The sequence below is a fragment of the Electrona antarctica genome (assembly GCF_951216825.1).
Source record: "Electrona antarctica genome assembly, chromosome: 14".
In the NCBI taxonomy this organism is placed as follows: Eukaryota; Metazoa; Chordata; class Actinopteri; order Myctophiformes; family Myctophidae; genus Electrona; species Electrona antarctica.
In genome coordinates, this window is record NC_136795.1 from 25,426,408 (window position 1) to 25,454,261 (window position 27,854).

General features: G+C 41.0%; 2 protein-coding genes and 1 long non-coding RNA gene across 5 annotated transcripts; 1 reads left to right on the plus strand and 2 right to left on the minus strand.

The window, feature by feature from the left end:
• Window positions 1-1,032: 1,032 nt before the first annotated feature.
• Window positions 1,033-16,670, minus strand: tyk2 (tyrosine kinase 2). 3 transcript variants are annotated; one of them, XM_079519968.1, is made up of 24 exons: window positions 16,563-16,670; window positions 15,327-15,542; window positions 14,200-14,320; window positions 13,980-14,106; window positions 13,649-13,812; window positions 13,169-13,547; window positions 12,644-12,826; window positions 12,230-12,387; window positions 11,239-11,356; window positions 10,520-10,703; window positions 10,063-10,166; window positions 9,784-9,954; window positions 9,497-9,584; window positions 8,953-9,080; window positions 7,627-7,762; window positions 6,500-6,651; window positions 6,197-6,347; window positions 6,011-6,102; window positions 5,576-5,771; window positions 5,048-5,166; window positions 4,736-4,908; window positions 2,875-2,992; window positions 2,593-2,703; window positions 1,033-2,373 (listed from the first exon to the last, which is right to left on the minus strand). In XM_079519968.1, the coding sequence occupies exons 2-24, from the start codon at window positions 15,520-15,522 to the stop codon at window positions 2,227-2,229; spliced, it is 3,516 nt and encodes a 1,171-aa protein (XP_079376094.1). In that variant the 5' UTR covers window positions 15,523-15,542; window positions 16,563-16,670; the 3' UTR covers window positions 1,033-2,226. The 3 variants fall into 3 exon arrangements, with proteins under 3 accessions (XP_079376094.1, XP_079376093.1, XP_079376095.1); XM_079519967.1 differs by having other exon boundaries at window positions 15,327-15,580; XM_079519969.1 differs by having other exon boundaries at window positions 15,327-15,498; window positions 16,563-16,653.
• LOC306936471 lies at window positions 15,420-17,295 on the plus strand. The gene is made up of 2 exons (XR_013791497.1): window positions 15,420-15,556; window positions 16,579-17,295. It is a non-coding gene; the product is annotated as an uncharacterized lncRNA (long non-coding RNA).
• LOC306936470 (hsp90 co-chaperone Cdc37-like) lies at window positions 17,077-25,944 on the minus strand. Its single transcript, XM_079519970.1, has 8 exons — window positions 25,585-25,944; window positions 24,643-24,924; window positions 23,894-23,999; window positions 23,633-23,748; window positions 22,571-22,693; window positions 21,788-21,970; window positions 21,261-21,332; window positions 17,077-17,647 (listed from the first exon to the last, which is right to left on the minus strand). The coding sequence occupies exons 1-8, from the start codon at window positions 25,690-25,692 to the stop codon at window positions 17,507-17,509; spliced, it is 1,131 nt and encodes a 376-aa protein (XP_079376096.1). The 5' UTR covers window positions 25,693-25,944; the 3' UTR covers window positions 17,077-17,506.
• Window positions 25,945-27,854: the final 1,910 nt, after the last annotated feature.

The window sequence follows — 27,854 nt, forward strand, 5'->3', positions numbered from 1 at the left end:
ACGAGGGCGGAGTTGAGAAAATAGCAGACGAGCAGACCTACAAGCTCATCATCAGTATAAATCACAGTAATAATCACTTGTCTACGATAAATATTATAGTCCGGCACCAGACAGGCTTCTTTTGTTTAAAGTGGGAAATGTGGTATAGGCTACCGTAGTGTTTTTTTATTGGCCTAAATATTGTCTATATACATACATTAATGAATCCACTTGCTGACCGTTTTATAGGGGTTTCTTGTGACCTATACCATTAACTTCCGAATATAAGGCAAAAATGTCAACCTTTCCTTATGCTCTAAGTCATTGGTTCCCAACCTTTTGATACTGAAGTACCACCTCAGAAACTATTTGGTTCTCCAAGTACCACCATAATAACTGCTGTTAAAATACAGGACCTGCCCTTTTTGTTCCATTCCTAAACCAATAATGCTGCTGCTCTGACAAAACTCTGTCAAATCACTAATCAGTGATTTAATCCATTCTCAAATCTTCGATTAACGGCTAGGTGTGTTGTCATGCTCATTTCAGCACGGCTGGATAGCCTATTTGAACCAATTGATTGGTCAGAAGAACTACCTGTAGTAATATAAATATTTCATTCCACTTTTGTCTTTCTTTCTCCTTTTTTGGGCGACTCCTCTGTGTACCACCAGAGGGGGGCTCAAGTACCACCAGTGGTACTAGTACCAGTGGTTGGGAACCTCTGCTCGTAGCATGTGACATGTCAAACTAGGGGGTTTTCATGATTCTGAATCCATTCCAAGTATTAGGTTTGCACAAAAAAACACTCCTTATTGGGCTAAAAACAGCCGGCCCATAGCCACTTGCCCAAATGTGCTGACCTCATCACATTTGTGCTGATCTCATCATCACATTTGTCATGACGGCTATGGATATTTTTAGCTTGCTTTTTGTGCAAAACTAATGCTTGGAATGGATTCAGAATTCAGCGCTGAAGGCCGACCAGGCCGAAACGCGTACGTTGTCTGCTCATCAGAGGTAAATAAATCATGTGAAAAGGCATTTCTTCATTTTATCATGTTTCATGCATAAAAACAAATAACACAAAAACAAATTATCAACCAATGTCTTTGTTATATCACGTGCAATTTTGGCCCATGGAAGCATGTGAAAAAAACAAAACAATGGCAGCTACCTAGCCTAAACACAGTTTGATACAGTATATAGGCCTACGGTAAGGTACCATACATACAGTAGCCTACAGACAGTATAGTACAGACACAGACACACACACGCCTCAAGCATGTAATAAAAAGGTGCAAAAAAGATTTATTGATGACAATCTTATTCCATTGTATAAAAAGAAATTGTAACCTATATTTATAACTATAATTAAAAAGAAATAGCATTTGCAAAACATACATTTTTACACAAGTGTTTTTTATACTTTCTCTGATATATGCAAATTATATAGGCCTATACGGTGTTTAATAATGTCAGAAGTATGCTTTCATCCACATGAACTCTACGCTAGCTGGATAAACGGCTGCAGGCAGAGGGCATTGTAGGTTAGACATAAGCTACTATATATATATAGAGAGAGAGAGAATGAGAGAGAGAGATCAGCGGTTCCCAACCTTTTCTCAGGCCCACTTGAATATCTCAAAAGTGTTTGTGGACACCGGACCACCCATCTGACCACTTAACACAGCAGCCACGGGTGGGCCACGTGGATTTTCAGAAAATTTTCATTTTAATGATCAATTTCTTTTATTGTGTTTGGATCAATGAAACTAACATAGTATAGCTTACTTTAAGTTCCAATTTATCAGTATCACGATGAAAACACATTTTCAAAGTTTTAAAGGAAACATACTTTTTTTGCATTATCTTTTTAAATATTAATGTTATATTATCATTAATATCTTAGTGTTGGCCTGGGCCATGGCTCAATGGTCCAGGCACCTTGGCTGGTAATCCAGTCTGGCAGTGTGCCGTGGGTTCGACTCCCGATCCCGACGACCTTTACTGCATGTCACCCCCCCCCATCTCTCTCCCCATTTCCTGTCAGCCTACTGTCTGTCCCTCCATAAAAAAAAATATACATATATATATATCTTAGTGTTTTACCAATTAATTGGGGGCCGAATTGCAATATCCTAATGCCAGCCACCAGTGGGCACTGGCCCACAGGTTTGGAATAGATGGTAGATCTTGTGGCAATATCAAAGGAGAGTACATGAGAGAGACTAATATTGGTCCTCCTCATGATTGAACATGGGCCATGGAGACGTTTAAGTTCGGCTGGAAATCATATGTTTGGCGAATTGCTTTAATGCTGTCCATGAGAGAGCTGAAAGTTGGCCGTTCTGCAGGATCCGTGTCCCAACACTGTCGCATCAGCATGTGCACCTTATGGAAAGAAGTATGGAATCATTAGCCTCATTCAAAATACAATGATGTATATATTAAACACTTAAACTCTCTACACTCTGTACCCGTCTTTTTTCATTTAGGCCTACACCAAATCTCTTTGCTGAAAATAGCCAATCTCCTTTCTGTTGGGGGAATGGAGCGCCCAGCATTACATTAGACAACTGACACTGGGTGAAATTGGTTACAAAAATTTACCTCATGTGTGCAATCTCTGGGACAGGGCAATCTCTTGTGTCCCTCCAGTAGTTTTATCAGTGTCATCACAGTCATCTGACCCTGAACGTTCCCCATCATTTCAAAGAACCTCTACAATAACAAAGCATATAAGAGTATGTTTCAACATTGAGGCAAGAGACTGCGCATTTTCATGTTTGAACTTAAGACAACAGTGAAATCATCAGTACGAAAACACACACAAGTGTTATATTGTTATATACAAAATATTGAGGATTTTACAGTGAAGAATCCATCACGTACTGTTGGAGGACTCTGGCGAGACTCACAGCGAGTCAGGATCTCATACAGTGTGACACCAAAAGACCAGATGTCAGAGGAGAAGGAAAACTTGCTGTCTTTCAGACACTCAATGGCGTACCTGTAAACAGTGATGGAAGTAAGAACTCACTTACGTAACAGTATCATTGTATCAATACCCTATTGTAGACCTAGTCTGTAACACTTGCTATGCATCCCACGTTTATAACACATTATGAACACACTTATAAGATATTATAATCTTCTCTTAAACATGTATAATTATAATTATAAGCACTGATAAATAATCATTATACTTTATAACCTAAATCATAACACATTATAAACTTTATTATAATGACTTATAAGTATTATAATACTTCATAACTTGCTATGTATTCCATGTTTATAACGCATTATAAAAAATATAAGACAATATCATTTTCTCATAAACATTTATAATTATATAAGTACTTATAAATAATGATAACCTTTATCATAACACATTATAAAGCTTATTATACTGACTTATTAATGTAAAGTATTATAATACCTAAAACACTTTATGTTTGAAATAGACTTGTGCTTTCTAGGGTATGGTTTGGGTCCGTAAAGATGAATACAAAATGAATATGAACAGGCAGTAACTGCCGTCAAAATATGACACCCCAGTCAAAAAACACTTTGTTTGAAATAGACACTAATACTTTCTAGGGTAAAAAACACTTGAAATAGACACTCGTGCTTTGGGGCCCTAAGGATGAACAAAATGAATATCAACATCCTAATACTGTCCAATAATTAGTCTAGATAAGGAGGGGGGTGAAAAAATAAATAAATAAATGAGTGAAATAAACACTCGTGCTGGTGTAATTTGGGGCCCTCATCGGTAACACTTGTTATGCATCCCAAATAAGCTTTATAATGTGTTATGATAAAGTTTATGATTATTTTTATAATCATGAACTTTTTATAATAATTTAACATTTGTAATAATTTATTATAAACGTTTGAGAAAATTATATTGTCTTATATTTTTATAATGCGTTATAAACATGGAATACATAGCAAGTTATGAAGTATTATAATACTTGATATTATAAGTCATTATAATAAAGTTTATAATGTGTTATGATTATGGTTATAATGTGTTATAATTAAGGTTATAAAGTATTATGATTATTTATGAGCGCTTATAAATATAATTATACATGGTTATGAGAAGATTGTAATGTCTTATAAGTGTGTTCATAATACGTTAGGCTTCTAATGCAGCCTTAGGCAGCGCATCGCGGGTTCGAGTTAACCTGACTCCGCCAGATGGGGGCTGTATTGATTCACAAGTTCACAACACAGCCTCCATCTGGAATCGCTGACGCAGTAGTGATGAACCGAAGCGGCGGCTACGGGCGGGATCTGCCAATCACCTGCTAAGTAGCTTGAAAAAAAAGGGGCCGCCTAATTCAGCGATTGGGCTACAGTGGTTCCAGATGGAAGTAGTTTGTGAAACGAGTGTGAACTGTGATTTGAGCAAGCTTCTTCAATCTGGCGGAGTCAGGTTAGGTTCGAGTCCCGTTCCTGACAAACTATGCTGTATGTCACTCCCTGTCTCTCTCTCCTTGTTTGCCGTCTCTCTCCAATCTATCAATAAAGGCAAAAAGCCCCAAATTGTAGTGGAGCAAAAGCACAATATTTGCCTCTGAGATGTAGTGGAGTAAAATTATTGAAAATTGGAAATACTACTTAGTTACTATCCATCACTGCCTGTGAAAGTTACAGGATTGTATGATTTACAGTGTAAAGCATACAAATACAGTATATAGTACAAGCGGTTGATAAACCACACAATGTTGCGTGAACCGACCAAAAAACAGGGCTGTCTCCGTCCTCACGGACACGGTAGTAGATATCTCCTTCAGGAATGTACTTTGTCAGCCCAAAGTCCCCAATCTTGACCAAAGTGTCATTCTCTACCAGGACATTGCGGGCAGCCAAGTCTCGATGGATGTATCGCTTGGTGTGGAGGTAGTCCATCCCCTTTTTGAAAACAAAAAACAAAAAAGAGGAGAAATCAAGATACATAGCAGGAAGAGGATTTTAAAATAGCAATTCATCCAAAAAAAATAAAGTTATTGTATATCACCAAACTCAAAGTTGGTACAGTAACTTAGCTTACATGACAGATCTGCTGGGCAAAGTCGAGGCACTGGGACATGCGTAGTTTACGTTTGGGAAGGTACTCTCTGAGACTCCCAAGTGGCAGATATTCCATTATAAGCTGCACCACCTGTCCTCCTGCCAACAGAGAAACCATTTCTATCTGTGTCATACACGTGCTGTGAGTCCAATGGGGATTTACATTTATAGCTCTGGTTCCTATTTCTCAATATTTTGTGTTGTTTGTTATGGGAGCCCATTTCTGCCACAGAGTAATAATAAAAAGTTATGTTTTTTTCTTGAAATTGTGATGTGACGTATGTCTAAAAAACTCAGAATTTTGAGATATACTGTAAATAAAAGTTACTAGGAAAATAATGAACAGGGCCACAACATGGTCCTATTACTAATACTTCCGATGCTAATCAACTGAATATTGCAACCATAAAGGCACACGTATGCAGCATGACTCTCACACATCGCAGGTTACCGTGAGTGTATAGCAAAAACGATCATAGTGAGATTAACAAGCTGAGTGAAGACTCACCTATCTCAGTACAACAGCCCTTGTACTTCACAATGTTGGTGTTGTTGAGTGACTTGAGGATCTCAATCTCTTTCATCCAGCCCTCATGGAGTTCGCTGCCACCTCCATCTTGCTTCAAAGCCTTCACTGCCACTAGTTCTCCTGTGCCATCATTGGCTGGGTCATACAGATACAGTGTCACTTTTCCAAAGTGACCCTGCAGACATGATTAAGAAGATTATTTTCCAAAATGAAACACATTGCAAAATGTTGCAAACCAAGAAAGTGAACAGATATAGGGTAGTTAACTGTTATGAGGACGTGTAAGCACCTGGATTCAAACCCAGGTCTGCCACATGGCAAACCATGCATCTACTTTGCAACCAACAGATTTGTGTTGACGAGAAAATCATTAAAAAGAACATTAACAAGTAAGACCAAAAATTAACAATTCACCTCTCCTAAGTCCCGCATCTTTTTCATGTAGCGTTTGTGGAACACACTATGATTCGCATCCTGTTGTGACTCACTGGTAGGGATGTCAGGACCTGAGCACAGTTGTGAAACATTTGATTATTGAATGCAGTGACATGACTCGAAAGGAAACCATCTGCACATTGCAGTTGATAAGAAAGGACCTACTTGTGTTCATGATGTCTATGAGCTCTCTGAGCAGAGCACGGAAGGAGGGCCTCTCCACGGGGTCATAGCTTAAACACATGTTGATGAAGCTGGCCAGCTCCTGAGAAGGGGGCACGGGTAAGCGCCCCCTTTGCCGATAGAATCGCTCTTTCTGTTGGCGGGAGGGGAGGGTCAGGAGTTCAGAGGTCAGATAGAGCATCTCGAGGCCCAAAAGAGACATTTTACGTCTTCTCAGGACAGCAGCATCAAGGCTGCTGCTGTGAAACCAGGCATATGGTAGACTGCCAGAGGCATTAACCCTACCTCAGACAATAAGTCACCACTCATGGGTAGATCACCATTGTTGCAGATTTCTAGCAGTGTGACACCAAAGCTCCACTGGTCGGCAGCATTTCGAATCCGTGCGTCATTTGGAATGCACTCAGGAGCTATCCATGGGATCCTGTCCAGACGCTCTGTAATGAAGACCATAACAAAACAAAACAAAAACACAATCACAAAAAACACAATTAGCTATGTGATCTCAAGAACAAACGATGTACAGAGGAAATCCATGTTGTTGCTGAAATGTATGGTCATTGTCAAATGTCAAATCAAGGCTGACATTGTGGAATGTGTCACAATGTGACGCATTGTGAGCTTGTAAATGTACTATTTTCCCTATGTTTGAATAAAAAAGAAGATTTAGAATTTTCACCTATAATGACATACCCAAAATAGGGATGCCAGTTGAAAGTTGTAAAAAAGTCTTAATGTGTTGTCTTTTTTTAAATGTAGAGATCCACACGAGTGGAATAACATTTGTGAACTATTCTAATGGTGCATTCACACTGGCACAGGCAGCGACAAGAACTACAAAATGAATTGCCAGCTACAGTAGCTGCCGAGTCACAGTTGAATTTCTGTGCAACACGCTCGCTAACGTCATCACGTCTGCGCCTCTGTGTGGGAGCAATGAGCGAGAAAAATGTAAAGGAAACTATAAGGAAACAGGCTGATGCAATTATTCGGTTTCCCCCATTACAAGCAAGTGTTGACAGAGAAGGTGAGTGGAAATGAGTGGAAAAGGTGAGTGGTGAGTCTGAAAAAAGCTCAAGCCAGCTAAACTTTTTTGGGGGGTAGCTTGTAGCTTGTCACACAGTGACAAGTGAAAATGCATTGCCTGTCACTTTGTCACAGGCTCACAGCTAATGTGAACACAGTACAACGTGGACTACTACTGCATTTAACATCCTCTATGGTACATTGTGATATGATGAACAGCAAGACAAGGGGAAACAAACCAAAGGAAGTAGTATGTATGAAGCTTCCTGTGACTTAATCTGATTTAAATAAGACAGCAGTCACTCTAGATGAAAGCACACAAGTGTTGCACTAGTTTCTACTGAGGTGAAGTTGTCTCTGACAGTTAAAGTACATACTGTACGTACCTTCCCGTGAAAGGACGTTCAGGTTAATGCCTGGATCACTCAGCTTAATGAAGGGAGAGGTGCCAGGCTCCAGACCGCGCCGTGCCACTAGAATGTTCTTTCCACACACGTTCCCATGAACTAGCTGCTTGTTCTCCTGTATTGATCAAAATGGAAATGATATTTTAGTATATACTATACAGAGAATTGTTAAGACAAAGGACTAAAACCAACTAATAATAAAAAATAAACTGGTATATTAAACTTGCCACATTGAGAATTAGTCTACAGTTAAGAGAGTTAAGATAAAAGTTAAGACAAAAGCAATTGGAGGTCAGTACATATGCATATAACACATCCATACAGTATGGTGGCATATTAAAAGTTTACTGCAAGTTTTGTACATGATATACCTTTAGGAACCAGATACTGTTTCATGGACTTCTCCATTTTGAGACTCTGGAATAACCAGGTAACATTTCTATGTTTATTGCCACAGTAGGTTGCATTTACTATGAAAACCTGCATCTCCCGTCTGTCAGTTAGTTAGTCACCCCACGCCAGTCCATATATGGTCACGCTTCGTGTCATCACACCTCCATATATGGTCACGCCTCGTGACATCATGCCTCGTGACACGTCACGCCACCATATATGGCCATGATCTCCATATATGAAGATCACTAGTCACGACACTGACCTCATCACCTAGATCTGCATATATGGACACGGCCAGCAACTCTACATCTGACCTCAAACCCTTAGATCTCCATATATGAAGCTGACTTGTTCTGACATTCCAAATGTTGATACTACCCCACCTGTCCTTCCTGTTCTGACATATGTTGATCTGACCTCATCAAACCCTGTACACTCAGGACATGCTCCATACTGTATATGGCCAGTACAGAATTCATTCCATATGTTGATCTGACCCCCATGATAAAGTGCCATCGCTCGCCCAGCAGTCTGCCGTCTGCCGTCACCCAGGCGGATGCGTGCACGCGACCTAGGTCGCTTCTCGCCCTCAGGGTGTCTTACTGGTAGTACACTAAAGAATGATGTGATCTGCAAATAGTGTTTAACTGCCACAAAGATGGAGGGACCAGATGTTCACACTCAACAACTATGATCATGCACTAAACTGCACAGGATAGCCTAGGGTTCATGTGTTTTTTGCAGGTGTCTCCTTTTGAGCATTACTTAATATACATACTTAAAGAAAGGATAAAACACAAGCAAGAATGTAACGTTTGAACCTCAAATAAGACAATGAGGCTAAATATAGTAGATTACAGATATAATGTATGCTTAATATGAAGAACACGTGTTATAAGGTGAACTCACAAGGTAACTGAGGGCGCTGGCAAGTTGTTTTGCGACGATGAATTTCCACTGAGGAGTCACAGATGCCCTTTCTTTGCGAAGGAAAACATCCAGAGGACCAAACTCCACGTACTCCTCTACTATTATGTCTGTGAAGAAGCAAGGGGGAAATAAAGCAGGCACAACTTGTCAGGGCCAACCACCTAGACAAGAGGTATATGTGAATGTAGAGCTGGGTGAAAATAGCTGATCTACAAGCTCACAACACATGATGTAGAGAGAGAGAGAGAGAGAGAGAGAGAGAAAGAGAAAGAGAGAGAGAACCCTGCTTCTTGATTATTTGATTAAACTACATTAGCAAGATTAAGGTTAATTGCCTTGGTTTCAAATATTGGTCAGACCTATGAGAATGTAGAAGTGAGGTCTAAAATAGGTTTGTGGTTCTGTGGGAGGAAAAAAACAGAAAAGCTGGATAGTAAAATCCTGTGCGTGATGGGGAAGTGTTTGAGAAGAGGAACGAAGTCACACACAAGCGCATAAAGCTCAACAGTGTTAATGCTCTTACTTTCAGATCCTTTCACCGACACACCGTGCACAAACACCAGGTGACTGTGGGATACCTGACTCATGAGACTGGCCGTCTCAAAAAATGCCTTGACAAAGAAACGGGAAGGATTATCAAGTGAGCAACCAACAAATACATGAAACACTGACAAAGTTATTAGACGCTAAGCAAAGGATGACAGTAAGAAAGTAATAGCCAGCACTCCAAAGTCCTTCTGGTACTCTTAATTCATAGACGCGTGGGTAGTGTAAGCAAAGGATCATATTGCGTTACCAATGGTTACTTACTAAGTCTATGTCTTTGTGGCTCAGGTCTAGGATTTTGAGAACAACTCGGATCCCTTTGCGGTCGATGAGATTGTTGTTGTACTCATCCTCTTGTTCGTCCTCGCCTCCACCCCACACCAGCAGACGTCCAGAATAAATGTTGGTTCTGGTACCACGACCCAAATGTTGCTCCTACTCGTAAAAAAGAACATCACAGAGTCAGAGGGAAGTATCAAAACCAGAAGGGTGCAACTAGAGGAGGTCCTACAGTAGCAATGCCCACAGATGGTTTCATTTTACCTGTTTGAACTCCCCATCTTTGATCTGATGGAATCGCAGCTGGTCTAGGTTCAGTGCAACACAGTGGTTTCCCCTTTGCCTCATCACTAGCAGGTTGGATAGTTCTATGCAACGAGGAAAACAAACACACACAGCGGTACATGTACATAAAGTTTGTGAGTTATTTTCTCACAATTTCTTTGTATCTCACATTTCTGAGACATAAACAAAACCCTCAAAATTATCCAGTGCTGCGAATGGGCTTCCCTAGCATTTCAGGCCAAAACAAAGACAGATTACATAATACATAATATTGAAGTTTACATTTTACACGTGTGCGCGCGACACACACACACACACACACACACACACACACACACACACACACACACACACACACACACACACACACACACACACACACACACACACACACACACACACACACACACACACACACACACACACACTCTCTAACCTGCTGGTCTAGGTAGACAGCATTTCTTCACAGTGAAGCAGTCTGTACCCGACTTGAGTACAAATGTCTTGAGGCTGTCTGCCAGCTCCTTTACACTGGAGAATTCCCTGTCCCAGCCTTCCAGGCAAAACTTTGAGTCTTTCTGCTGAATTCGGAACTGCTTGTGTGTAGGTGCTAGTCCATTCTGAATGGTAGTAGGGTCCCAGCAAGCAAGCACGCACGCACGCACGCACGCACGCACGCACGCACGCACGCACGCACGCACGCACGCACACACGCACACACACACACACACACAAACACACACTTCCTCAATACTAGTTTACTATAGTATAACTACAATTGGGCTGGGGAATAGAGGCCAAATCAAATACCCCAATATTTTTTTCCTCTGTATTGATATAGTGATATTATGGAGATGATATATATATATATATTTATATTTACACAATTCGATTTGTTATAAACAATCATCAGTAATATACAAGATATAACATAATAATACCATGAATAATATAATATTTAAGATGGTAAAGGCAAATAGAACAGCTAGAACATGCAGCCTTAAAAACAAGGAAAAGACAACACTTAGGCCATATCAAGATCATATCAATCCCATATCCAGATGATACTATCTAGTCTCATATTACAATATCGATAAAATATCAATATAGTATATAGCTCTTTGCTAAAGTAAAGTGCTTTATTTGTTCTCTCACCTGGCTTTTATTCAGCACGGCCAGTATGATTCGATGGTAGTTCACAACACTCCAGCGTAACAGGAAGGCTCCATCATCCGGATTCTCTTTCTTTAGCCTCATCAGCACAAAATCATCACTGGAGAGAGTTATATTATTAATGATGTGTCTTTATTCTTGTGTGAAGAGAGGTCAATATAAATTAGTACTAGAACTAAAGGACTAAATTAAACAGAAAACAAGTATTACGGCCAGGAATGTGTACAGTATATTTTGTAATTGGGTTATTTGGGAGTTTGCTTGTTTGTTTGTACTTTGTATTATTTGTTGTTTTCTGTTTCTGAAGGAGAGGTGGAGAACTGGAGGTGTTGAGTGCTAAGTGACTGTCAGCTGCCTGTGGCAAATGGATAGTCAAGTCCATTGATCACTGGAGTCTGCCAGCTGCCTATGGAGAATTGGTTCCCTTCAGGGATTGACCGACTCTGATGAACCCTGCTTGCATTGGCTTGGAGAACACTCACCATAGATAGACTATAAAGCTGACTCAAGAAATAGACTATGGGGAGAGGACTGTCAGCTTCGGCAGCAGATAATCACTTCCTCTGTCCTCTCACCCAAACCTTTTGATTCGATTTGGCTTTTAGAATTATTTTTTATTTAGATCTGTTGTTTATGTTCCATTGTATTATCGGAACATTTTTGTGTAAACATTTACATTCTGTGGGAATATATATATTCAATTTTAAATTCCACTGTCATTGTCAATTTTATGTTACTTCCCCTAACCCTAGACTGGGGGTCATAACAACAAGTCACAGCTAAGGCTGTCACGATTACAACATTTAAATTCAGGATTAATTGTCTGTAATCCACGTAACTCGAGAACCGTTCGCCCCACTGACTTCAAATTCGACACACGCGTTCCACACCACCACAGGTGACGCTTATGCAAAATAATTGCAATTATCTAAAATAATTGCAATTATGTATTAATTGTGACAGGCCTACTCACAGCATAGGTCCATGCAGGCCATTTGCAGCACTCATCACTACCCTGGGAGATGCCACTTCATGACACAGATAGTGGTGGGCATCCGCAGTCAGTCGGAAGTATCCATCTAAGAGGGAGATGAAGGAACGAGCCTGCATGCTGGAGCTCATCTTAGCCTCCTACATCCACATATATCATAAAACACACGTACACTGAATTACCAATTACCATCTGCGCTACCTCCTACATATACCATACATGATGTGACAGTGAATGACATTAAGGAACTACACGCACATATAGTGTGCAATAATCGGAGAATATTGCACACTACACGTTCAGACCCTATAATAGAGACCTATTATTCTTACATTCGTCGTTTAAAAAATTAAAACGTTACTGCTTTTAGACAGAATGAAAGTCAAGTGCTCTGACCACAGAGTGGTTATCCTGTGTGGTAATGTACACAGTGGCTCCCTTAATGGATATGTGGGATATCTCAGGGAAGTCACAGAAGGAGGTCCATTCCGACGAGTCGGCGTCCTCTTGGTTGGGCTGTTGCTTTGATTTCTTCATGCTGCCAGTATAATCGGTCCTGAAGTAATTGTTAGCCTGGGCCTAAAGGGTGACAGTCAAAGGCAAATTTAAAACCCATACTCTGTCTGCAAAATCAGTCAAATCATAAATGAAAAAAGGGGCTCGCAACTCTCTTTTAATGCTCCAAGCTGTATTCATAACAGCAAATAACGACAGTAGAAGCAACAAACGTTTTAAGCAATGAATGAATGTGCAATTAAAAGTGAAATGCAAGCGCTTTTTTCATTCCTAGAGGGTGACAGACCACACCCAAACAACAATAATAAACCTAGAGGGTGACAGACCACACCCAAACAACAATAATAAACTTTACATGAGCAGAACACCAAGCAGAGCAGAATGATGGTATCACCAATCACGTACCTTCTGTCCAGACAATATCCGCCACTGGATTCCATCAGTGCCAGAAACCATTATTTCATGTGTGGCCGGGGAAGCAAAGTTGTCTTCTGAAACACCGTGGGCATGGGTGGTACTGAGATAAGACCCGCTACCCTCCCCATCTTCCCTCAACTTCAGATCGCACACAGGGAAGACTTCTGTGCCAAATGCGAGTGACAGGTGCTCCAGGGTGGAGATGTACTTGTAGATGACCTCCTGGACACCCAGCCTCCCCACATCCACCGTGTGCTGCTGGAAGGTCCGCACAAAGTCATTGAAGACTCGCCGGATCCTGATCTTGGTCAAGAAGTTCTTCTTGGCAATGTGTTTGGCAAAGGATCTTGGAATACAGTGCAAGAAGCTGTGAAAAAGAGAATATGTGCATATAATCTGGTTAAAGCGTTGACACCATAGTTGGATGGACCTGATAGCACACTGCTTTTGTCTTATCCAATGCATTACTTTGTTTTCTTGGCAGCTTCTTGTATGCTGCAGTCTATACGCATCGCCTGGTGCGCGAGGTGCAGCACTGCCATTCCCAAACTCTCGTTCTTGAAGCAATGTAGCTCTGCCTCAGTTTGAGACTCATCCATCGCCACGACATCGTTCACAAAATCTGAATTAGCCTGTTGAGGAGAATCGTAACCATTTCACTATAAATGTATACAGTACTTATTTCCTTTTATCTGTACAAATGTACAGATGTACAATGTTAAGAAATGTGCTATATAGATTGTTATTATGATTAAATACCTGTAAACATCCTTTATAATTACTATATTATAAAACACACCTGAGAGTACAGGTATTCTAGGGACGTCATTTCCAAGAGAGGGGAACCTCTGTGCTCTGAACTAGAACGCAGAGCGTAACGGGAGACTGTTGGCTCATTGATCCCATGCCAGTTCCGGAAGTAAAACCTAAAAGAAAACAGTTTAAATATTAAGCTACCATACAGTATGTGAATGTATTCAGGATATTAACCTTACCTCCCTTCTACGCTAATGACTAACCTCATGCGATAGTGCAGTTCAAAGCCGGAGTTCTCTGGGACGAATACGTGGTTGGGGCTATACCAGCAGCCCAGTTTTGGATCATAGAGTGCAAACAATGGATGGCATAGTGGAGTAACCTCTGGAGTAGAAACAGGCACGGTACACCCACTTGAGAACATTGTCTGTATAACTAAAAATATCAAAACAATCCTCAAACCAAAGTCCTTGGTGTTACGGGTCCATTATTTTGTACACTCTCGGAGTAAATTAACTCTCAGGATTCTAGTGTGTATTTCAACCCATTAAAAACGGGAAAGCATCTGTGTGTCACTTTAGAATAAAGCCCTAACCACACCAAAGGGTCAAGACGGTTTTAGCGTTGTCCCTGCGGTGTGATGTCTTGTTGCACGTTGACCCACGTTGACCCTAGTGATTCAACGCATGGAATTCAATGGCCCAAACCACACCAAAGGGTCGAGACCGTCGGTTTTAGCGTTAACTCCGTTTGGACCCTTTGGTGTGGTTAGGGTTTAAGATTGTAGCATTGGCTATTCAAAACTATCATACCGGTATGTACAAACTCACAGCACGTCATTTTGTACCGTGCTGCGAGCTGATACATCTGCTATTCGTGCTCTTTTTTTAGGGATGCACGATTAATCGGTAGCATAATCAGAATCGGCCATAAAAATGCCATATCGGTATCGGAATGGTCTAAAAATAAGACCACCAGCAAAAAATGGAAAAATGGAAAAACATTCTACATTTAATTTGTGTACTCATCTCATTCAGTAGTCATTCAGTTTTGAAAACAGACACTTGGAAAAGAGTATCTAGGCTTTTTATTGATTGACTGAATATACTTTATTAACAGGCTTTGGGCCAAGCCCCTAGGGCCTAGGCTTGTTTGTCCCCTGTATAATATCGGAATCGGTCAGAATCGGTATCGGCAGATATGATCCTGCAAATAATCGGAGATCGGTCATAATTTCATAATCGTGCACCCTTACTTTTTTCTTTCTTTTTTAATCTTGAAATTTTGAATTACGAAAACTACTGATTTAGGCCTTTGTACATCGGCCTCAGGTCTTGATGGGTTAATAAAAAACTATATCAAATACATTAACTGGTGTCTTTTCTATTACCAACAGCCTCTGCAGCGCAGATACACAGGTCCTCAGCGGTGACCTGTCCTTCTGTGTGAGACAGGTAGCGTTCCCCTTCCTTCTTGGTCCAGAACAGGTAGACATGGATGCCAGGACTGTGAGGAGCTTCACAAGGACCAGGACGTGCTCCTCCTTCCCTGGTGGTGGCGCTCTTGGAGATCAGAGGGCCAGACATTGTGTCGAGCTGCTCAATCACTGAACAGCAAGTTGTTTGTACGATTTGTGTTAGGAAGCTGCAATCAGGAACTTATTTGAATGAATAAATTGTTATTTGAACCATTCTGGTTCTTAAAGTGGGGTCCAGTTCCAGGCCTACCCAGTGGTCCAGGGAGTCCCCAGCTAAATCAGTTAATAGCATCAGCTATTAACTGATCTGACCTTGCAGATCTGCTTAAATACTGGTAACTAAATAACTCAATATCTTTGAAACATTTTAACAACACAAATCTTGTAGCCTATGGGGGTTCCTGGCACAAAATACTTTCTTGTGGGTGTCCGACCAAATACATGTTAATTTGTGGGTCCTTGACATGAAAAACATTGAGAAACACTGTTAATACAAGCCCAGCAGTCAGGTGCCCCCTCCCCCTCCCTCTCTCTACTCTTCCTGGTGTCCGGTAGGTAGGTAGGATAGATAGATACCTACTGGTTGACAAGTTGTACTGCATGATGAAGCTCAGAGTCATAATGCAATATATCAACAGTCAACTGATAAAGTGAGAATGAAGAACGGACCGGTCTCTACGGGAGACGTTGACGTAAAAGTGCTGCAGCCATAGATACTTCATAGGCTACTACGTTAAAAAATACCACCACCATAATAAATACATTTATCCACACAAAGTTGAAGTACAGAGTAATATCAAGATCTGAATATCTACACAGCTGATAATTTATTTGGGCAGTCAATCATGTCATATAATGGAATGGGGGAAAGCAGTACATATTGGGCGATTAATCCAATAGATTTGTAAAGGCCTTCCGGGGTTGCAACCTGTTTGTTTACAGAATAGCAAACAAAGCAGCGTCAACGTACCAATATGTCCACTCACTGACTCACTGTAATGTTGATAGACTACTGCGTCAGCGAATGGCCGCCCACCCGCGTGTAGTGGGTCTTTGGTTATAAATTGTGTCGATCGAATTGTCAAGTCAGCCACATTAATTCTGAACTTGACAGACATGTTAGTAAGTAATCAGGTCCAAGAATCTTACCATATGGAGATGAGAGTCAGATCTTCTATTGTCTTGCGGAAGCAAAAAGTATTGTTGGAACACCTCTGTCGCTTCATGTTCTGAATGATGACTGTATTTCACCCCCGCCTACTCACATGAGATGTGAAAATGAAAATTGAATTCTCATGAAAGCCTAGTCGTGACGAAAACAGTCGCTTCTCGAAACCAGCCCTCGTAAAAGAGCCACTCCCATACAACCTCACAACCCTGAATACATGTCTGACAGTGAGTGAAAAAAACAGTCGAACAGAAAGATGGCCTTTACCAAATTAAATAATATGCCCGCGGCCAACCAACGCTATACTGTAGTTTGGACCTCTCCTTGGTAGAATGTAAGGTAAACAGAGGCACAGAAACATATCTTATTCTTATCAATTTTAGAACACCGGGGACGACACCTGCTGGTCGATTACAAATTAGCATGTCTTGGATTTCATGGTTTATCATTCAGTCTAGATGAGGACTTTTCATTGATCATTTTTCCAATAGAACCAAATATGCAACAAAATTTATTTCTGCTATGCATCCTGGATATACAGAAAGGGAACTTGAGTAATACAACCATGGGAAATTTCACCATTCAAATATGTGATTCAGATATTCCATGATCAAAAAAAAAAAACATGATTAAATAAATGACATACCAAAATAAAAGGCTAGATCTAAAAGTCATGGAGGCTATTTTGCCTGGCAAATTACAGACACCCATGTACTGACATGCACAGACAAAACAAATTACGCAGCATCATACAAATACATTTTTACTGAGGCCTGAAGCAGAAAGCCTTTTCTGAATGTCTTAGATAAGTCATCGATTTTTCCCCACGTTTCTGGCAACAAACTAGTCATACATATTACATAATAGGGATTAGCAATACAGTGAGCACATTTGCGAAAACAAGTCATCATAAAAACAGTGTTGGTCATTCATTTTTCTTTTCTTCCGCTTCCTGTTTCACCTCCTCGTAGGTACCATCTTCGTCTCGGTCACCCCCAATGCCATCCCTGGAGTTGGGGACCCAGAGCCCTGACTCTATGCATCTCTTCATGTGAATCTTGGCCTCCTAGAGCACAGAACAACAACATTCATTAGATGAGCCATTTAAAGCTGCAATCATCCATCATGTTTTATGGCCTCTCCCGACGCAGAAAGGTAATTACAACTGTAAGACTGAATTCAAACTCAATGTAACAGTCTCAATCATTTAAAACTGGAAAAACGTTTGTACACTAGATAATTATCTCCAGATCAAATCATGCGCTTAGTGTAGCGTGTATCAGAATCTGCACATACAAGACTATTGGTGATGTTGCACACTGAATAGGAAGTGTTCTAAGCATTTCCTCAAAATATAAATATAATTTAGATAAAAGTAAAGATATAAATTATAGAGTGGTCCAGGGTTTACTTTATTTATAGGCAGGAGGAGGAAGTTAGCATCTTCTAGGTTTCCTCGACAAAAGGTCTACGGGATTTTTGCATTTGATTATTATAAGCTCTGTGGTAAATGAAAGTCAATGATACTTACATTTTGTTCAGCAATATAACATTCACGAATGAACAAACTAGACCAGTCTCATGACTTCAACATCACATCACAAATTAATGTGTTCGGCGTGAAAACATGTAAGGTTTCCAACAACCTCTGTAGTCTCATTTAGCCACTTAAGTAAGTAATCAATAGTTAGAAAATATGTGATAGCATTTCACCAGTGGTAGCTATGTGTGTGCCGTCTTGTATTATAACACTACCAGAAAATGAGATGGATCAATAGCCTATATGAAAATAATATTTACTGGTTTGGGATAGTGGGGATCGTGAATACATTTGGCACAAGCGGAAGTGTAAAGTAAGATTTTTTTTGATTGATTGGAGTGAGTGAGTGGTGGCCCAAATCCAAAGGTACATTAACTGTGGCTGGAACCGGCTGGATAATCGATTCATACTTTTTACTCTGTCAAGAATAAATTAATTAATGAATGAGTTAGCAATTTTGCCAACCATAGACGTGCTGTGTATATATGGACATGTTTTTCTTTTCAGAGAACTGTTAGGATTTAGAAGGCATCTGTAGAATTCATTACTTATACACTTAGAATACATTTCCTTAGAATCTATGTATGTATTCATGGTATTACAACTTTAGGTTCTTTCCAGAGAAAGCTTTGTGTAACATCTTGAAAACAGAAGTACATCTTGTGTAATGTATAGTCACTATGTTGTCACTGCCAGTAATAAAGAACATATTCTGAGTTATAGGCCTACCACTGTTTTTCAAACACCCGCTTCGACTGTTATCAATGGACAAGACCGCAGTTATCAGTTCGGATCAGTACGATTGTTTTCGACGAGTATGGGCATACCTGCCGACTGATAAAAAAACCGACAGGATTAAGGTTGGCGAACATGCGTTAATATTAGGACCGCGCTGCGACATGCTTGCGGTTAAGTTTAGGGGAGGGTATGAGGAGGCTTGTCATTTTCAGTAGGCTCCCAGCATGTCCAGTAGACCTGAATAGACCGATAAGATCGGTTAACGTGTCATCAACGCCAATCGCAGCCAGTAGGCTCCAGACGAGCCGGTCGGCTAGATAAGATCGGCGTAATAAGTAACCTACTGGGAATTATCGGTTGATTTTCGGTCGAAACGGCTGTTCTCAAAAGGAGAGAGAATAAGAGAGAATCATAAGTTTAGCAGAATGTAGAAAGTAGAATGATTTGGTTCCATGTACAGGTATAGGCTTGAAATGTGTGTTTTGGCATGGGATTATGAATTGATTGACAATTATCCCCCCCCCCCCCAGATGGTACCCATGGCCCAAATTTGGGATGCTGGCTCACAGACTATAACTGTGCTACCAACAGCCATTAAGACATGCGAATACCTTGACTCCTTCAAAACTGCTCTCGAAGGTCACCAACAGACGGCTGCAATTCGAAACTGGCCCGTGTAAAATCTGAATCCCCCCCCCCTCACCCACTTTTCTTTTCCCTTTTTACCTCCTTACGTGATTTCCTGTTTTTTTATATAGAAGTGTATATTTGCAATTGCACGTCTCTAAATGTTCTGATTAATTGAAAAAGGTGTAATGCTTTATCAGTGTGTCGTCCACAGTAACAGTCTGTATTGAGTTGTGCTTTCATGTACCCAGGGCTCCAGACTAACTTTTTCACAGGTAGCACTGGTGCCACCTACCTTTTCATTTGGTAGCGCCACCACAAATTAGGTAGCACCATTTTTTTCTTTGTATAGCGTGGTATTAATACATGATCTTATCATGCCCCCACATCGGGCGCCATTTATTTATGTAGTGGTTTCCACCATTAAAGGTTTGAATCATAAAACCCCCTACAAAGGTCACTGTGTAAAAAACAGCAACCTACCTGGTTATACTTCAAAACACTGTAGATGGTTTCAACCCACCACAAAGTCACTCAGCTCACAACGCGTCGCGGACGCGACGCGTTGTGAGCTTGTAGATCAGCTATTTTCACGTATGGTATGGACACATAGGCTACCTCCTCGATGCAAACATAACAAGCTTTGGAAGCTATTTTTCGTGGCACATGTTTAATCAAACAACACGTTTACTAAGTTTCACTCAGTGTTTGGGTCGGGAGTCGGCTGTCTGTGTAGATCATGACTGATCATCATGCAGTTAGATATGCGCGCTGCGCGCTCCAGTGAAATTGTACAGCTGAGAAAGATTAGTTAATTTGTGTCGGATAAGCTGTGTTCAGACCTGAATATATATTCGCCTCGGTTCGTCCAGTTTGTACCGCGGCAGGTCGCGCCGCGCCCGTTTGCGCAATTCTCGTCTTTGAATTGACTTTGTATGTAATCGCGCCGCTCTGACCATCCAAATCTGAAGGGCTTATTTGTGGGTTTTCGTGAACGATCGTTCTTTGAACACTGGGCGTCAGGCGAACGTCCAATGTTTTCAATCAATGGAACGGGCAAGCACTGCGAGATGTTTTTTTTTCCTCCACTCATCCTTCCAGCAAGTCGCACCTGTGCGACCTCATTCAATTTTAAGTATCACCCTTAATAAATTAAGTCGCATATGCGACCTAATAGGTCGCACGCTGGAGCCCTGCATGTACCCATTCTGGAAACTGTTAATAAATACTTCAATCAATCAATGTTAAAGCAGCACTATGTAACTTTCCTCTTCTACCCCAGATTTGAACCTGGTTTTGTGCTTAAATGCTGACATTTTTACCAGTGAGCTACTAGACTAGTATTAACATACTCTACCGTACAGATTGGATTTTTTTTATTTTGAAGCCTTAACTGCACAGACCATTTTATTTCAGATATCTAACCAGAAATCCATAAAACAATAAAAGAAAAAATACTTTTGAGATGAGGGAACCATAAAGTGCAAAACTTCTAACTTGATTTCTGGGTTTTAGGACTACAAACTTTGGCACTCTATATATGGCTAAACTTTAAAAAGAAATAACGTAACATACCCATTTTGACTACCACATTCATTTTACAGTAAAAGATACTTAGTATGCAAATCTCCAACCATTTGACTGGTTGTGTCTTCGTCATATTACCATTTAACTAGGTACAGACAATATAGACATTTTAATAAACACTAATATAATTTTATCAGCCACTCCCATATAAGATAAATAAAAACGACAAAAAACGAATCTAACTTACTGTCGGGTCCATTTTGCTGATCGCGTCCTGTAACATGGAGATGTCCTTGTCATCAAAACATTTCTGCATCTCCTGCAAATAAAAAGGGTATCAGGACTTGAACGAAAATTAAAACAAATTTTAAATCAAAACATGTGATTTTTAAGGCATCAGCAATCTGTATCAGTAGTCATTAATCATAGCAATGCCAATGTAGGGTTGCCACCATTCAGGGATTAGTTAAGAGGGGGCTGTGGCTGCTAGGGATGCTAATTGTGAGTTATAAATGACAGATAACCAACATTAATGGTCATTAACTGTTAGTCCCAAATTAACACCCACCAGAGGACTGCATTTGTGGTCATGAATCTGCTACAGGAACTCAGTATGGCCAAAGGTGGGTAAATATGGTCTATGGTAAGTATATTATGGAGACAGTCTGCCCCTTGGCCAGTAGAGAAATGTATTTCCTACTTATATATATATATTTATTCGGTAAAAAACGGTCAACTAAGTATAGGGTTTAGGTGGCAATAGTAAAGTCTTACTTCTGGTAAGGTCTCGTAAACCTCTACAGGATCCAGGCCTCCAGGTCCTATGCGCTTTTGCCGTTCCTCTTCCTCATACTCCTTCATGGCCTTCTCGATACGGATCTTAGCCCTACCACGTACCCGCTCTTTGAAGGACTCCAGCTCTTCATTGAAAGCATCCTGATACTGCTGATCGGCAGTCTATAGGGGATATATCACTTAGTTAGGAAGTTGCTTTGGTGCTAAATAATGGAGCATCTGGGGTCCATGGTTTCATATACCACGATGCTGTTGTATTTCACTTTTCTGTTCTAGTAACTCACTCGCTCAGACATGACTAAACTTTGTGCGGTGGCATAGAACATTAGAAGAGTCTGTCTGTGTTCCAAGGTCCATAAAATCAATATATCCACTATATTCACTTAAACATTCTCTAGAGAACATTCTCTAAGAGAATGCAAGCCTGGTATCAGGGGTCAGGCTCGACTCAACACAAAAGTAAAAGAATAAAAAGAAAACACAGACTTTTGGCTGTTGGTTTGTAAATCAAATTGACTTATGCATAAAAAAAGAAGAAAGACCTGAGCACAATAACGGAGGAGAGGGCGTAAAATCAAGGTACTTTAATCATGTCTACAAATTATTAAAAGCCAACATGTTTCGACCCCAACTGGTCTTCATCAGGGCAGGTATGCCTTTATGCATATTCGTACAGTATGTGTCATTTCTAAATCACCACTCAAATTTCAGCACCAAAAACCTCTCATGTGAAAATATAGCACAGAACAAACAGACACTCACCTTTATCTTGGCAAAGAATTGACGGAAACAGCCACGGGGGTCCACCTTTAAACTCTTGGCCAGCTCCAAAATGAACTGCATGACTATAGTCTGATGAGCCACTTGGTTCATCAATGCGTGTTTCTATGAAAGAAGCAACATTCGTAGAATTTAGTTTACAATGACGGACAGTGTAAATGTATTGTGCCATTGAAATAAAAAAGAGAATCCAGGCAGAAGTGCATTTTAGTTAGATCACTTTTGCCACAGCTATGGCCTATATGTGCAGGGGTGCACACTATTATTTTGGGCTAGTACTCAAAGGAGCACATGCCCATGTAGTTTGGTGCGCACAGCGCGGGGGGGGGGGGGGGGGGGGGGGGGGTACGGTACGGACGTTTGTATCCTGCCACAACGTTATGCTGCATTCACACGGGCAGATGCAACAGATGCAACGCTACACTAGTACACCTAGTCACAGACAGTGTAGTCGTTAAGCAGCAGTAGGATGATCCCACTGGCAGCAGGTGTCCGTTTATCACTAGCACAACCACAAACGTCCAACACATATACAATTAATTACTCACCTAATGGTGCCTGCAGGTTCCATGTTTAATTTCAGTGTGTGTAACCTACATTGTTTAAGTGACCGATAGTTTTCATATTGTAAATATGGTCGCTAACGTGGTTTCGCAACTAGCACTTTGACAGCTAAAAACTGTCATCTAGCTTGTTTACAACTGAAAAGCACGTACTTCCTGTCCTCTGACTTCCTCATCAAAATAAGAGCCACTTGTAATGATTAGTCAACACTAGTTTTATTTCTAAGTCTACTTACAGGACGTTAACATCTCATTTGAGTTCCTTTTGAGTGCCTGTCAGCATTCTCTAAATCCCTGTCTCTCAGCTGTTGGTGTGCAAATGCGCCTCCATGCCTTTGATCGACCGCGCACCAAACATTTTGACGACGCATGCGCACTGGCGCACCGCTTGTGTGCACCCCTGTATATGTGATAAACATTGTAGTGTGCCTTGGTTAGAAAGCAGAAATGATTCATTAAAGTATTTCTTTGTAACTTTTACCTCCTCAACTTCAAGGTCGATGCACATGATGACCAGGTAGTTTGCAGTCTCCTCACATACTAGATGGGAGTTGTCAGAAAGGTACTTCTGGCTGTCATCCCAACGTTTCATCATGCCTGTACCAAAAATAACACTGATGATAGATCCTCACTACTCTTAGCTAGAGTACTGCAGCCCTTCATCATGCAGTAAAGAATAGGACGATGCCTCTGACATGCAACAATAAGGAATGAGACACCAACGAGGGGCAATGCTTCTTACCAAAATGTTTGATCTGCTTCTCATACTTCTCCACAAAGGTTTTATGCTTTTCTTCTTTCTGCTCTTCGGTCTCCTCACCAATGTCTGGCTTGACGTTGACGACACTCTACAAGAGGGAAGCATGAGAATATGTCATCAAGAACTACAATGCTGCCCTAAGGTGCTTCTCAACATGTGGGTCCCTACATGATTTTGGGGGGGTCTTCAGAGGCTCAGATGACAGTTAAGTGACAATTTAAGGACTTCTTAGACCTCAAAAAAAGAAAGGAAGGACGGACGGACGGAAGAAAGAAAGGTAATGAACAAACTATAAAAATCACACCCGTATGAAGTGAGGGGCGCTCTTATAATCATACATCATCTCATATCTGGCCAATCACAATTTGCGTCCTCACTTTTTTGTCTTCAATGTTTGTGTTTACACACTTTTGTCTTCAATGTTTGTGTTTACACAAACCCTCAAAAGGTGGACATAGGAGGGCCCCTCAAAAACTGGTCAAACAGTGGCCAAATTGTTAAATAATATAACAATTATTGTGAAAATAGCCAATATCTTATTGCAAGGCCTTGTGAGCTTGTAGATCGGCAATTTTCACAATATTTATCTGTGGAACCGAGTCAAACCTTTCAAGTGCTTGTCAGGGTGAACTTGCTAGCTCAACTATGATTATTTTGGGGCGTCTCCAATTTAAATGAACCACTGCTCTAGCAGCTTAAAACTTGCAAACATAGCTCACGACCTGTCTCACCTTGCTGAATCCCTCCTTACTGAGCGTGTCCACGTTCCACGGCATCTTCTTCTCTTCCCGCTGATGGTCGTCCACTTTCTTCTCACTTTCCCGTTCCTCTTTTTTCAGTCTCTTCTCCTCGGCTTGTGCCTTGCTTAACTCCGCTTTGGCGTCATCTGTCGCAGAGTTGGCGAGTTGGCGTGTTTTCTTCTGTGCATCAGCCAGCTTACGCTTGGATTCAGCAAGTGCCTTCTCTAACTCCTCAGTCTTTGTTTGAAACTCTTCCATTTTCTCCACACGTGCCTGCAGAAGAGCATGAGAAGACTAGATCATTATCAGGTACATCAAAATAGATACAGGCCTGATGAAGTGTATTGATTGATTTAATTTTAACACTTTATTGGCAGAAATGTAAACAGTACAGAGTACAGTCACAAACTTGGTCCAAAAGGATATCACCAAAAAAAAGTCCTTACCGTCTTGTTTCCATTCAGGTCCTGGTATCCACCACATCACCAATTTGCTTAGGTTTAGCCTTGGATCAAGACTATCATAGATGTATTTTATGGAGTCTGACTTACTTTTGTATCTATGATATGCAAATGGCAAAATGGATCAAATACATCTATGATACTCTTGATCCAAGGCTAGCTTGTTAGGCTCAGACTCTCATATTGTTTGGGTGAACTCCCATTTATGGGCTATATAAGAAAAGGTGAATATTTGCATTTCCTGTTGCCATCAACTCCCTTACCCTCCTTGTATTAAATATAACTCCCATTTTTCAGTTTTCTATCGTGCAACTGATGGAAATATGGTTGACTAGGGTTCATCACCGTTCTGTGTCATCAACATACATATGAAGTTAGCAAACGTTAGCAACCTAGCGAACTGGTTGTTTATGTTACTCATGTCACTACATTGTCCAGTACCTTAAAACTAAAACAAACCTAGTTACTGTACCTGGTGTCTCCATCTGAAAAGGCTGGGTGTGTCGATGTTTGGATGCGTGTCATCTTCATCATCCGATACCTCAATGTTGTCCCACACGCTGTAGTCTATTCTGGACATGATGCTAGCAAGATGCTAACGCAAATAACGTCAGCTTGCAAGAATGTTCCGACTACGTAAATGATACGGATTAAATGTGTGTAATAGCGGTGGCAATAAAAGCTCTTTGGGGAGAATGTGATGCCAGAAGCTTCCTCTATTCTATTCTGCCAAAAACTAACACTTATAGCAGATCAATTTTTCGCATCAACTCCTCCTGTAGTTTCTGGAGAATTCCAGCGGAATGATTTCCGCCTCGACGTCACTGCGTCATCCGTATTCACTCACGTAGGGTGGCAGCAACATAGATATATCTATGGGCAGCAACGTCAAAAAAGGGTCCAAAGCCAAGTCTCAAAAGGCTAATGACATCACATCACTATGAAATAATTTAATTAATTTAGCCTTTTAAATAATGTAATCAATTCAGTAAATTGTGGGACAAATGGTCCTCAATATTACTTTAAAACGTTCACTCTGTCATTCCTATTTTGAATAAATAAATAAATAAGTGTCAAAACCTTTCAAATGATAAAAATGTCAACGTTTTCATAAAAATCCGAAAATAGCAGATCACAACATATCACAACGTATTGTGATATTGTAGATCAGATATTTGCTTAAAGGACAGTTTGCAGAAACAGTTTGCAGAATTACAGTACATTTCAAGCACAAACTCAATACAAAGACTGTTAACTGTGAGTGGACGACCCAATTAAGCATTACACTTGTTTACAAGAGGGTCCACCATGTTCAATTCATCAAAACATTTAGAGACGTACAAATAGACACTTCTATATAGTCAAAGAACAGAACAGGAATTCATCATAGAGGTAAAAAGGGAAAAGAGACATATACAGTGAGGGGAAAAATTAAGGGGGGGGGGGGGGGGGGGGGTTACGGGGCCAGTTTCGAATTGCAGCCGTCCGTAGGTGCCCTTTGTTTTGAAGGAGTCAAGGGATTTGCATCTCTTAATGACTGTTGGTAGGGCGTTCCACATTTTGGTGGCATAGGAGCGAAAAGAATTTAGTCCCTTGTTTGTGCCGAATCTGGGTTGTACATGGTTCGTTGCACTCCCTCTGGTGTTGTGGGTGTGGACTTCGTTAACATTAAGGAAGTATCTAGACAGGTACATGGGTATCTTGGTGGAGTATCGAATCTTGTGGACCAGACCCATTGCAAGATGCTGTACTCTGTCGTCGACCCTAAGCCATTCCAGTCTGTCAAAGTGGGCAGGGGTGAGGTGGGTACGGGGGGTGAGGCCAAGTAGGAGCCTGACCAGTTTGTTTTGGGAAGTCTGGAGCCTAGTTTTAAGGGCCTTTGAGGTGCTGTGGTACCAGGAGGTGCATGCATAGTCAAAGAAGCCTTGTACGAGGGCTCCTGTTAAGGTCTTCAAGGTGTTTTTGTTGACCAGTGAGGAGATCCTGTAAGGACCAATATAATTGGTCCTCACTAATGTTAATAAAATACCAATTTATTTTTCTACTAAAGTCTCATAGGAGGGCTGTGGGCAGTTCAGAAACCCGTCCACCAGTGACATCATTAGGCAGATTTTTTGAGTGGTGCAACCACTCCCTTACGGAGCTATGTGGGTGGGTGGCTGGCTGGCTGTCTGGGTGGGTGGGTATGAGCACGAAAACAGCATGGTTGTTTTTCACCACCTGTGCGCAACCTAACACACACAAAAACACACACGCAAGTATTAACTGTATATATGATGCTTTCGGGTGTGCCAGTACAGTACAGTGACAGTACAGTAGAGGGTACAGTAGAGGGACCGCCACACAGTAACTCTGTCATTTCTCAACCGTTTCGGACGCGGGCGGCACGGCCCCCTGGGCGCGTTCCTGGGGGTCTGGAACTCCCCCCAGCAGTTTCTATTAGCTTGGATTCCCCATTGATGTCACTGGTGGACGGGTTTCTGAACTGCCCACAGCCCTCCCATGAGACACAGACTGAGTAGAAAAATTTGGTATTTTATCATAAACATTAGTGAGGACCAATTATACAAAGGTAGGTTGAAAAGTGGTCCTTTTTAACAGTGGCTCACAGACTGTTACACTACAATGGATAAAATGGATAGTCTTCTAGAAAAGACAATTAGAAATAAAATGCCTGCGGTCCCAAGGCTAATCTAGAAAAGACAGATCCAAAGGTCTAAGTCTAAATCCAAGTCAGATGCA

What these genes read in the sequence shown, in the direction of transcription:
- tyk2 (XM_079519967.1), bottom strand. Translation starts at nt 16,639, where the DNA reads ATGAAGCGACAGAGGTGTTCCAACAATACTTTTTGCTTCCGCAAGACA. An exon ending in CCAGCGCCCTCAGTTACCTT is followed by an intron (nt 7,763 to 8,952) that starts GTGAGTTCACCT and finishes TGATCAATACAG; the next exon opens with GAGAACAAGCAGCTAGTTCA. An exon ending in TTGCCCAGCAGATCTGTCAT is followed by an intron (nt 4,909 to 5,047) that starts GTAAGCTAAGTT and finishes GTTTTCAAAAAG; the next exon opens with GGGATGGACTACCTCCACAC.
- LOC306936470 (XM_079519970.1), bottom strand. Translation starts at nt 25,692, where the DNA reads ATGTCCAGAATAGACTACAGCGTGTGGGACAACATTGAGGTATCGGAT. An exon ending in TTTTCAGATGGAGACACCAG is followed by an intron (nt 24,925 to 25,584) that starts GTACAGTAACTA and finishes GCTCTTCTGCAG; the next exon opens with GCACGTGTGGAGAAAATGGA. An exon ending in TTTACGAGACCTTACCAGAA is followed by an intron (nt 21,333 to 21,787) that starts GTAAGACTTTAC and finishes TTTTATTTGCAG; the next exon opens with GAGATGCAGAAATGTTTTGA.